At 40.3% G+C, this 12,738-nt stretch overlaps 1 protein-coding gene across 1 annotated transcript in view; it reads left to right on the top strand.

Moving 5' to 3' along the window:
* Positions 1–7,317, top strand: part of LOC144957819 (uncharacterized) — a 73,807-nt gene extending 66,490 nt beyond the window's left edge. The window contains exon 3 of the mRNA XM_078889276.1: positions 6,808–7,317. Within this exon, the coding sequence (XP_078745402.1) occupies positions 6,808–7,074 (267 nt within the window). The 3' untranslated portion in view covers positions 7,075–7,317. The remainder of the gene's footprint in view (positions 1–6,807) is intronic.
* The last annotated feature ends 5,421 nt before the right edge of the window (positions 7,318–12,738 follow it).

The following is a 12,738-nucleotide window of genomic DNA, read 5'->3' as shown; positions in this document are numbered from 1 at the left end:
TCAATCTGTCAAGCGTGATTCGGACTGCCAAGCTTACTACTACTACTATTTACTATCAATCTGTCAAGCGTGATTCAGATGCCAAGCTTATACTACTACTACTACTACTATTACTATCGATATTTCAAGCGTGATTCGGACTGCCAAGCTTACTACTACTACTATTTAATATCCATCTGTCAAGCGTGATTCGGACTGCCAAGCTTACTACTACTACCATTTACTATCAATCTGTCAAGCGTGATTCGGACTGCCAAGCTTACTACTACTACTATTTACTATCAATCTGTCAAGCGTGATTCGGACTGCCAAGCTTACTACTACTAATACCATTTACTATACATCTGTCAAGCGTGATTCGGACTGCCAAGCTTACTACTACTACTATTTACTATCCATCTGTCAAGCGTGATTCGGACTGCCAAGCTTACTACTACTACTACCATTTACTATACATCTGTCAAGCGTGATTCGGACTGCCAAGCTTATACTACTACTATTTACTATCCATCTGTCAAGCGTGATTCGGACTGCCAAGCTTACTACTACTACTACCATTTACTATCCATCTGTCAAGCGTGATTCGGACTGCCAAGCTTACTACTACTACCAATTACTATCCATCTGTCAAGCGTGATTCGGACTGCCAAGCTTACTGCTACTGCTATTTACTATCAATCTGTCAAGCGTGATTCGGACTGCCAAGCTTACTACTACTACTATTTACTATCCATCTGTCAAGCGTGATTCGGACTGCCAAGCTTACTACTAAAAAGTAGAAAACGGTAAGGGCTGCCTGAAGCCGGTGATCGTAAAATACTAACGAAAGAGTGAAAATGGAAAGGCTTCGTATGGGAACAAAACAGACAATGGACGTTTCGGGTACAAACCCTTCGTCAGCACAACAATACACAAATAAACGTGGAAAACAAATAAAATATAATGGAAAATAACTTGTGTCGTCTGTACTCAATGGTGGTTGCAGTATGAATGAAATGTAAGCGTGGCGTGGGTAGAGGATAGTGTGCCCCAGGGGGCTGATCTAATTGATAAGCAGAGGTCAGCGTCAGGGAACAGAACTTTCCAGACTATAATGGAGGATAAAAGACATATTGGTAGTAGTAGTAGTAGTAGTAGTAGTAGTAGTAGTAGTAGTAGTAGTAGTAGTAGTAGTAGTAGTGGTAGTAGTTGTAGTAGTAGTAGTTGTAGTAGTAGTAGTAGTAGTAGTAGTAGTAGTAGTAGTAGTAGTAGTAGTAGTAGTAGAACGCTGTAGTGGAACAGTAGGGGGGGGGGGGGTTTGGAGGGGGCGAGGTGAAAGGGTCACGGCGGAGGTGGGGGGGGGGGGGGGGTTTGTTGGATGAGCGAAGGTCGAATCTTCGCGAAGGAACGATGCGATAGTAAAGTGGAATACACCAATAAATAGATAGATGGATAGGCAGATAGATAGGTAGATGGTCAGAAAAGAGGGGAGAGAAGGGAGAGAGGAGAGAGAGAGAGAGAGAGAGAGGAGAGAGAGAGGAGGAGAGAGAAGAGAGAGAGAGAGAGAGAGAGAGAGAGAGAGATTAATAAAGAAAAAAATTTTAAAATAAAAATTAAAAAAAAAAAAAAAAAAAAAAAAAAAAAAAAAAAAGGGGGAGGGGGGGGACGGGGGGGGGGGGGGGTTGGTTTGAGGCGGACCGGTAGAGAGGGGGAATCAGAGAGAGAGAGAGAGAGGGGGGGAGGGAGAAAGAGGGAGGGGGGGGCAAAGAAAGAAAGAAAGAAAGAAAGAGAGAGAGAGAGAGAGAGAGAGAGAGAGAGAGAGAGAGAGGGTGGAGGGGAGGTGAGAGAGGGCGAGTAAACAGCCGAGTGATAGCTGGGTCTATATGTATATTAATGGATGAAAAAGTGGATGATTGGACACAATGAGAGAGAGCTAGGAAGGTAGATGACTATGAATCGGTGGATAATCAGTAGATAGATTGCTAGCTAGCTAGCTAGATAGATAGATAGATAGATAGATAGATAGATAGGTAGGTAGGTAGAGTTGTACTTTTAGTAGTATGAACAGTAGTAGTAGTAGTCGTAGTAGTAGTAGTGGTAGTAGTAGTAGTAGTAGTAGTAGTAGTGGTAGTAGTAGTAGTAGTAGTAGTAGTAGTAGTAGTAGTAGTAGTAGTAGTAGTAGTAGTAGCAGTAGTAGTAGTAGTAGTAGTAGTAGTAGTAGTAGTAGTAGCAGTAGTAGTAATAGTAGTAGTAGTAGTAGTAGTAGTAGTAGTAGTAGTAGTAGTAGTAGTAGTAGTAGAAGTAGTAGTAGTAGTAGTAGTAGAAGTAGTAGAAGTAGTAGTAGTAGCAGCAGCAGTAGCTGTAGTGGCAGAAGTGAGAGCAGCAGTGGTGATGAATATGGGTGACGTTGACATCTAGTGGTGGTCAATCCTGGTGTTGAGTCCGCGTGGAGTCAGCGTTCCCAACAACTTGATCAGGTGAGTTTCCCTACGTCGACGGGCGGAAGTGTCCGAATGGCAAAAACTGAGCACACACACACGCACACACTGTACATCGCAGTGGTCTGGCAGATTGAAGTGTCTGGCCACTGCTGTGTCTGCACAGTTCGATATGTCACGCAAGTGCTGCACGAATCTGTCACCCAGCCTCTTTCCGGTCTCACCAACGTAAGCAATCCACACAGGGAGCACGTAATCGCATAGACTAGATTACGGTCAGTGCAAGTAAACGGCCGCCTGATGTCCCAAATCTTGTCTGGAAAGCTGACTCTGTCATACTCCACAGGTGCCCACAAGTCTTGCATCGGGGTCGCATACACGATCTGGCTTTAGGTCCATCCCTAGGTATGGGTTCCAGGCGGCTTCTGACAAGGAGATCCCTCAGGTTACGATCCCGTCGATATGCTACCAACGGGGGTTCTGAGAAAACTCTGTGGGTGTCTTCGCCCGCCTGGAGGATCCCATAGTTCTGCAATAGGATGTTCCTCACTTGATCGGCATGGGGGTGATGCGGGGAAGATTCGACCTTCGCTCATCCAACAAACCCCCCCCCCCCACCTCCGCCGTGACCCTTTCACCTCGCCCCCTCCAAACCCCCCCCCCCCTACTGTTCCACTACAGCGTTCTACTACTACTACTACTACTACTACTACTACTACTACTACTACTACTACTACTACTACTACAACTACTACTACTACAACTACTACCACTACTACTACTACTACTACTACTACTACTACTACTACTACTACTACTACTACTACTACTACTACTACTACTACCAATATGTCTTTTATCCTCCATTATAGTCTGGAAAGTTCTGTTCCCTGACGCTGACCTCTGCTTATCAATTAGATCAGCCCCTGGGGCACACTATCCTCTACCCACGCCACGCTTACATTTCATTCATACTGCAACCACCATTGAGTACAGACGACACAAGTTATTTTCCATTATATTTTATTTGTTTTCCACGTTTATTTGTGTATTGTTGTGCTGACGAAGGGTTTGTACCCGAAACGTCCATTGTCTGTTTTGTTCCCATACGAAGCCTTTCCATTTTCAAGCTTACTACTACTACCATTTACTATCGATCTGTCAAGCGTGATTCGGACTGACAAGCTTACTACTACTACTATTTAATATCCATCTGTCAAACGTGATTCGGACTGCCAAGCTTACTACTACTACCATTTACTATCCATCTGTCAAGCGTGATTCGGACTACGAAATTTACTACTACTACCATTTACTATCGATCTGTCAAGCGTGATTCGGACTGCCAAGCTTACTACTACTACTACTACTATTTACTATCCATCTGTCAAGCGTGATTCGGACTGCCAAGCTTACTACTACTACTACTATTTACTATCCATCTGTCAAGCGTGATTCGAACTGCCAAGCTTACTACTACTACTATCTACTATCGATCTGTCAAGCGTGATTCGGACTGCCAAGCTTACTACTACTATTTACTATCGATCTGTCAAGCGTGATTCGGACTGCCAAGCTTACTACTACTACTATTTACTATCGATCTGTCAAGCGTGATTCGGACTGCCAAGATTACTACTACTACTATTTACTATCGATCTGTCAAGCGTGATTCGGACTGCCAAGCTTACTACTACTACGACTATTTACTATCGATCTGTCAAGCGTGATTCGGACTGCCAAGCTTACTACTACTACTACTATTTACTATCGATCTGTCAAGCGTGATTCGGACTGCCAATCTTACTACTACTACTATTTACTATCGATCTGTCAAGCGTGATTCGGACTGCCAAGCTTACTACTACTACCATTTACTATCGATCTGTCAAGCGTGATTCGGACTGCCAATCTTACTAATATTTACTATCATCTGTCAAGCGTGATTCGGACTGCCAAGCTTACTACTACTACCATTTACTATCCATGTGTCAAGCGTGATTCGGACTGCCAAGCTTACTACTACTACTATTTACTATCCATCTGTCAAACGTGATTCGGACTGCCAAGCTTACTACTACTACCATTTACTATCCATCTGTCAAGCGTGATTCGGACTCTGAAGCTTACTACTACTACCATTTACTATCCATCTGTCAAGCGTGATTCGGACTGCCAAGCTTACTACTACTACTATTTACTATCGATTTGTCAAGCGTGATTCGGACTGCCAACCTTACTACTACTACTACCATTTACTATCCATCTGTCAAGCGTGATTCGGACTGCCAAGCTTACTACTACTACTACTACTACCATTTACTATCGATCTGTCAAGCGTGATTCGGACTGCCAATCTTACTAATATTTACTATCCATCTGTCAAGCGTGATTCGGACTGCCAAGCTTACTACTACTACCATTTACTATCCATGTGTCAAGCGTGATTCCGACTGCCAAGCTTACTACTACTACTATTTACTATCCATCTGTCAAGCGTGATTCGGACTGCCAAGCTTACTACTACTATTCTACTACTACCATTTACTATCGATCTGTCAAACGTGATTCGGACTGCCAAGCTTACTACTACTACCATTTACTATCCATCTGTCAAGCGTGATTCGGACTATGAAGCTTACTACTACTACCATTTACTATCGATCTGTCAAGCGTGATTCGGACTGCCAAGCTTACTACTACTACTACTATTTACTATCCACTGTCAAGCGTGATTCGGACTGCCAAGCTTACTACTATCTACATTTACTATCCATCTGTCAAGCGTGATTCGGACTGCCAAGCTTACTACTATACTACCATTTACTATCCATCTGTCAAGCGTGATTCGGACTGCCAAGCTTACTACTACTACCATTTACTATCCATGTGTCAAGCGTGATTCGGACTGCCAAGCTTACTACTACTACTATTTACTATCCATCTGTCAAGCGTGATTCGGACTGCCAAGCTTACTACTACTTCTACTACTACCATTTACTATCGATCTGTCAAACGTGATTCGGACTGCCAAGCTTACTACTACTACCATTTACTATCCATCTGTCAAGCGTGATTCGGACTATGAAGCTTACTACTACTACCATTTACTATCGATCTGTCAAGCGTGATTCGGACTGCCAAGCTTACTACTACTACTACTATTTACTATCCATCTGTCAAGCGTGATTCGGACTGCCAAGCTTACTACTACTACTATTTACTATCCATCTGTCAAGCGTGATTCGGACTGCCAAGCTTACTACTACTACTACCATTTACTATCCATCTGTCAAGCGTGATTCGGACTGCCAAGCTTACTACTACTACTATTTACTATCCATCTGTCAAGCGTGATTCGGACTGCCAAGCTTACTACTACTACTACCGTTTACTATCCATCTGTCAAGCGTGATTCGGACTGCCAAGCTTACTGCTACTACTACTATTTACTATCGATCTGTCACGGAATTATCCCATGATTTTCATCTCATTTCAGTTTCAGTAATTCATTTTAGGAGACTTTCCGCACGTTCCTCAAGGTAGCTTCACTTTAAATTGTTATTTGTCAGACGTTTATCTATTCAATTTTCTATTTTTAGTAGCATTTTAAAAGCTATAGAACAAACCTTGATTGATTGGTAAAAGTTTAAAATGTTCTCAAATGACCAGGACCATTGTTTTGGTTCTCCGCCGTCATTGTCGTGAAGTATTGAGCAGTCCTAGTCCTATGGTTTGTTTCAATGTTTAGTTTTAGGCCCACATTTCCCAACTCAAGTAGCTTGCGAGTGCGGGTTGGGATCAAAGTGAGAATTCCAAAACGCAAGAGTGTAAGAAATATTTTGTAAGACATTTTGAAAAATATTTAAATGGTACTTCTTTTTTCAGAAATCTAATTTGAGTGAAATTCAACGTTTGATAATATAACATCACAAATTATTATTGTAAACTTGATATTATTACACGTAACTATTTAGGAGAGGGGTGGAATAATAATTAGAAATGACGGGTGCCTGTTCGTAACAGCCTCGATTCCACTAGTATAATATCTGGTGTTTTCACACGAGTGGCCACATTGTTTGTCTTCCATTTTACCAAAAGTTCACTGCCGTAATCTGGAAAATCACGCAGATAAATATTTGGCCAGAAAACTCGTCCTTCAAATATCGATCGATTAAACGGCCCTCATCTTGGCAACAACTCTCAAACCTGGGATTTCGCAAAGTCTTTCTTGATGACCCAGGTTTGAGAGCATTTGCCAAGACGAGGGTTATTTAAATCGATTGATATTTGAAGGATGCGTTTTCTGGCCAAATTTTAAAATAAGAGTTGTTTTATTCTCCAGAGTCCTGTAGTTGACTGGTTTAGTTTATGTCATGTTCATTTCCAGGTCCGGCAAGACAGTAAGACCCAATTTGGTCTCCGAGCACATAGCAGTTCCACGTCCATCGTGCACATAGCAACCGTCCTGAAGAATCAGAATGAAACGGAGGGATTTGAGTTGGCTCTTTGGGAACAGCTCTTGCTGATGACGTCATGCAAGGTTTTGGTCCAAAGCAAGAGTGGGTTTAGCAGCCAGGCAGATTACGTCAGAACAGAAATAATGGGAAGTAAAAACAGATACCTGTTCAAAGATGGTAAAGTTGTTCATTTATAGATGGAACGAAATTGACGTCACTCAGCTGTTTGTTATTGTTTTCAGCCAGCCATCTCACTAATATCTATCAATCGGACTAAACACGTTCAAGGTTTCACATTGTGTGACTGTACGTTATACAGTATCAGGTACACTACACAGATATTGTGAGCATCTTCGCTAAACGAATAGCATCAATATACTACGAAGCTGCTGGAATGCAAAACAACCAGAGTTTAACAGCTTCACTAACGAGCACAGAAATAGAGGGAGAGAGAGAAAGAGAGAAAGAGAGAGAGAGAGAAAGAGAGAGAGAGAGAGAGAGAGAGCGAGAGAGAGAGAGCGAGAGAGAGATGGAGATGGAGAGAGAAGAGAGAGAGAGAGAAGAGAGAGAGAGAGGGAGAGAGAGAGAGATGGAGAGAGAAACAGAGGGGGAGATAGAGAAAGAGAGATATAGATAGGGAGATAGACAGAAGGAGAGAGGGAGAGAGATAGAGAGAGAGAGGAGAGAGATAAGGAGATAGATGGAGAGAGGAAAGAGAGAGAGAGAGGAGAGAGATAGGGAGATAGACAGATGGAGAGAGAGAGAGAGAGGAAAGAGAGAGAGAGAGAGAAAGAGAGAGAGGGGGGGGGGGAGAGGAGAGGAGAGAGAGAGAGAGAGTGAGATGTTTTGTTTTGTTTTTAAGGGTTTTACGGCGCTTGCAACACATTTAAGTTATATCAGCGCCAGTAAAAAGGAAGAAAATGGGATAGTAGAAAGTTCTAGAATTACAATTAAAGCAGCCAAGAGAAAGTAAGTAAGACAAAGAAGAACTGGGAACAAATAGGGATCAGATGTAGATTCCAAGAGCATACCACCAATGTACTTAGTTTGAGATCACCTATAAGTCTCATCCGGACACAAGCACAAAATCCAACAAAGAGGAATACACTCAAATGCTTACACTATACATTAAAAATAACAAATATAGTAATACATAACAGAGAGATGATTTACAAGGAAAAAAATATCATCTCCCAAAACAATAACTATGCATTTGACTGTTTCCCTCCCATCTAGGACTCCGGCCAGGGCCAGGACAAAACCAAGTAATCTCATTCCAAGACAAAGACTGAAAGCATGTTGGAAAACAGATATAAGGGGATAGAAGACACAGTATGTACCTTCCTGCAAACTATGGGAGTTAGGAACCCCACCCAGAGAGAATGAGAGAGAGAGAGAGAGAGAGAGAGAGAGAGAGAGAGAGAGAGAGAGAGAGAGAGAGAGAGAGAGAGAGAGAGAGATTGTTTGTTTTTAGGTGTTTAACGGCGCTTTCGACACTATTTAGGTCATTTAAGCGCCCGTTTCTGTCTTTTATCAATTTTTATCGGCCTTGAGGGGCTATAGCTGCTCAAATCGTGTACTGTTGTAATAAAATCTTTATAAAATCATAATAGTTACATGTTTGTTATGTAAAAATATTTATTTACAATTTCTGCAGGAGTTCACATTCCTGCAGATACTTTAAAATTGTAAGCGGATCGACCGACTGGAACTGAGACAAGTCCCTGTTTTCATAATGTTGTGACCTTATCTGTTCTAATTCTGTACATTCAATTATTGTTTGATTGTTTGTTTTTAAGGGTTTTACGGCGCTTGCAACACATTTAGGTTATATCAGCGCCAGTAAAAAGGAAGAAAATGGGATAGTAAAAAGTTCTAGAATTACAATTGAAGCATCCAAGAGAAAGTAAGACATAGGGGAACTGGGAACAAAAAGGGATCAGATGTAGATTCCAAGAGCATACCACCAATGTACTGAGTTTGAGATCACCTATAAGTCTCATCCGGACACAAGCACAAAATCCAACAAAGAGGAATACACTCAAATGCATACATTATACATTAAAAATAACAAATATAGTAATACATAACAGAGAGATGATTTACAAGGAAAAAAATATCATCTCCCAAAACAATAACTGTGCATTTGACTGTTTCCCTCCCAGCCAGGACTCCGACCAGGGCCAGGAAAAAAACTAAGTAATCTCATTCCAAGACAAAGACAGAAAGCATGTTGGAAAACAGATATAAGGAGATAGAAGACATAGTGTGTACCTCCCTGCCCACTATGGGAGGTCAGGATCCCCACCCAGGTACATTCAATTAAAATGAAAATGTGTTGAACTGTGAGGTCACAGTTACATCTTCTGCAGAGGGGTTTTTCATCCCTCTCCAGAAGGAAACGGTGAGTGAGGGCAGTATGTCCGATCCGGAGTCGAGTTATTTTGACCTCGTCTCTTCTTTTTAGCCCCGAGTTGGGTCTGGGGCTGAGGTCACTTTTAATTTGTTTTAATTTGTTATGTACATCTCGACTCCAGGATCGTTCCCATTCCTTTCGGACATGTTTTTTTATATTGATCTTTAAATCTGCGTGTGGGATTTTACTGCCCTCTTGTAATTCTTGGCTCACCGCCTCTTTTGCCAGTCGATCCGCTTCTTCGTTCCCCTGGATACCCACATGACTAGGTACCCAGAGAAAACAAACTTTCTTCTTTTTAATAAATAATTTATTTGCACCTTCCAAGATACTTGTGATTCTTGGATCGGTGCAATAAAAATTTGAGATCCCCTTAAGTACGGACAGCGAGTCAGACAAGATCAAGAATTTGTTTTTATTCGATCTCTCAGCCAAACGGAGAGCATTTAGGATTGCTCTCGATTCCGCTGTAAAGATCGAAACATTTTTATCCAGGCGAAGTGATCCTGTGCCTTCCGATGAGTGATAGACACATCCTACTGCATCTGCGCTCTTTGAACCATCCGTGAAGATGTGAGTATAGTTTTTGTATGTTTGTAATATTGCTTTTAGTATCTGTCTGTAAATATGTGGGTCTGTTTGTGATTTTTCCAGGTTTGTTAGATCCAAATTTATGTTTGGTCTATGTATGGACCATGGTGATGTCTTTGCCTGGACGTATGGATGTATCCTATCTAGACTGATGTTCATGTCTGCGATGTCTTTTTTTATTCTGCAACCTAATGGTGGTGTCATTTTTTGGTGCTTGCGAAATTTTTCTTCTAGTGTCCTATCCGTGTAGTGTACGTGTTTGTGTGCTGGGTTGTCATGCAGCGATGTGACAGTAACATACTGGAGAGCCAGTTTTTTCCTCCTGAGATGGAGAGGTGGCTCATCTGCCTCAGCATAAAGGCTTGCCACTGGAGAAGTGCAGAAAGCCCCGAGTGCCAAGCGCAGTCCCTGATGATAAATTGGGTTCAGCATGCCTAAGTAGGATGGATGGTTTTGCAGAGCCGTATACAAAAGATGCGTAGTCCAATTTTGATTGAATAAGGGTTCGGTATATCTTTAGGAGAGTGTTTGTGTCCGAACCCCATTCCATGCTCGACAGAACTCTCATTATTCTCATTGCTTTCATGCATCGCAGTCTGAGATCTTTGATATGGGCAAGGAAATTTAGTTTCCTATCAAAGATCAAACCCAGGAATCGGGCTTTGTCCTTTACCTCAATTCTGGAATTGTTGAGATAAAGGTCAGGCTGTCTAATGCAGGTGCGTTTTCGGCAGAAGTGGACAGCTACTGTTTTTGATGGGGAGAAGGAGAAAGAGGGAGAGAGAGAAAGAGAGAGAGGGGGGGGGGAAGAGAGAGGAGAGAGGGGAGAGAGAGAGAGAGAGAGAGAGAGAGAGAGAGAGAGAGAGAGAGAGAGAGAGAGAGAGAGAGAGAGAGAGAGAGAGGACAACAGCCCTGGAACTGATATTATTTTGCTTGTTTTTCCAGAGTTTTCCTTCAGATACTTGAATGTCAATTCAGCGTTTGAAGACTATAAATAGAATGGCAGTAGATACACAACACAGTAATGTCCTCAAGGTCAAGGCTATTCGTCACTGCACTGATATAGACTCTCGTTAAACATTTTGTATGTAATATTATTTCATCCCCTTTAGTCATGATCAAGAGCTGTTGCCAGATTCCTTTATAGTTTATAGGCCCATCAATGAACGCTTGCACAATGGACCCATAGCAACCAGGGCTACTACTTTTTTGAGACCTTGAACTTTCGTGACACAGATTGCAGTCGACAAACTAAGGGAAATAATCGATTATTATTTACTATTTATTTTTATCTCTTCGATTAGATGGGCAAGAATACAATCAAATGGTTTGTCTATTAATTGCATTTACTTTGACTTAAAGGAACCATTCAACAAAGTATCAAAGTTTATACAATCTTAGGCTTTCGCCAATAAATCAACAATTTGATGACAACATATCTACATCAAAGTGGAAAACAATGGTAAATGGAACCAAAAAATACATTGATACCATTAATAACCACAGAAAAATACAACAATCCGAATACCACAATTACGTACAATATAAATAACAATAAGAAGAAGAATGATAAGAATAATAATATATACTTTATTCATAAAAAAAATGGAAATTCGTTTACAGACGTGGCATGCATAAAAATGTATAAACACAAAGTTGAGAATCTATGGCGACAATGTATACATTATATATATATATATATATATATATATATATATATATATATATATATATATATATATATATATATATATATATATATATATATATATATATATATATATGCAAATGCACAAAAATGTAAAAAATATACAACCAAGAACCAATAGTGACACTTTATATATTAATTTGATAAATTGAGATAGACCATACCTCTGGCCTCTAGTCCCAACTTGTGTGTGTATATTTAAAAAATAGTATTTAATTTAAATCACAGTTGCGCATTAAAAATTCGAACACCATGTGGCAAAAATGAATTAAGGTGACGTGTTGTCTTTGTTTTTATATATATAAGTGACGGCTCCTCATGGAGAACTTAATATATTTGTGAATATTACAATAATAATAATAATGATAATAATAATAAAAACGATAATAATAATAATAATAATAATAATAACAACAACAATAAAAATAACATAGCAATAACTATCTTAGTGAAATCCTTGGACCTCGATTTGGGTGTGGAAATGACGTGAATTCAAGGCAAAATATGGGACACGGAGATTTCCTGTATGCTATTTTAAAAAATTAATTACGATGCTGTTTATCGATGAATATGACTGAAATTTGGCACACAATTAGAAAAGAAGTAATTTTAGATTATGTCAAGCGACAAAACTCGTGCGATTACCAGAAGACCCTTAAAAATAAAACAGATTTTTACTCTTTGGAGAGGTTTTGTCGCTCATAAGGTTATATATGCACATTTATTCTATTTATATTTCAAATTTCATCGGATTATGATAAGTACTTTTCCCGTATTCTCACAAAACATCAACCCAATTTGCATTTCAATGAGTGAAAATATGGAGAAGGCCATTTTGCTCTTCCATCGCGCTACACGAAAATGAGTGAGCGAAGCACGGCTGCCAAATGGCCAGACTTTCACCTGACCAAATTCGACTTAAAAAGTGGCTAAATAGAAAATCATATGGCTTTCAATATTAAGACTGGCCCACTTAAAATGAACTAAATTTTAACAAACAGAAAATTGAATAGACTAGGATTAATGTCACTGAGACAAAAATAGATGAATACAATTTAATAAAAGAAACAAAATTATATATTTGGCCACACACGTGGCCATCTGGCAACCTTGTTCGCGATGACTGATGACACAAATCCTCGCGCG

Source organism: Berghia stephanieae, chromosome 12 (genome assembly GCF_034508935.2).
Source record: "Berghia stephanieae isolate SIO BIC M18660-M18661 chromosome 12, UCSD_Bste_1.3, whole genome shotgun sequence".
NCBI lineage: Eukaryota > Metazoa > Mollusca > Gastropoda > Nudibranchia > Aeolidiidae > Berghia > Berghia stephanieae.
This window is presented reverse-complemented; position numbering and strand designations above follow the sequence as displayed.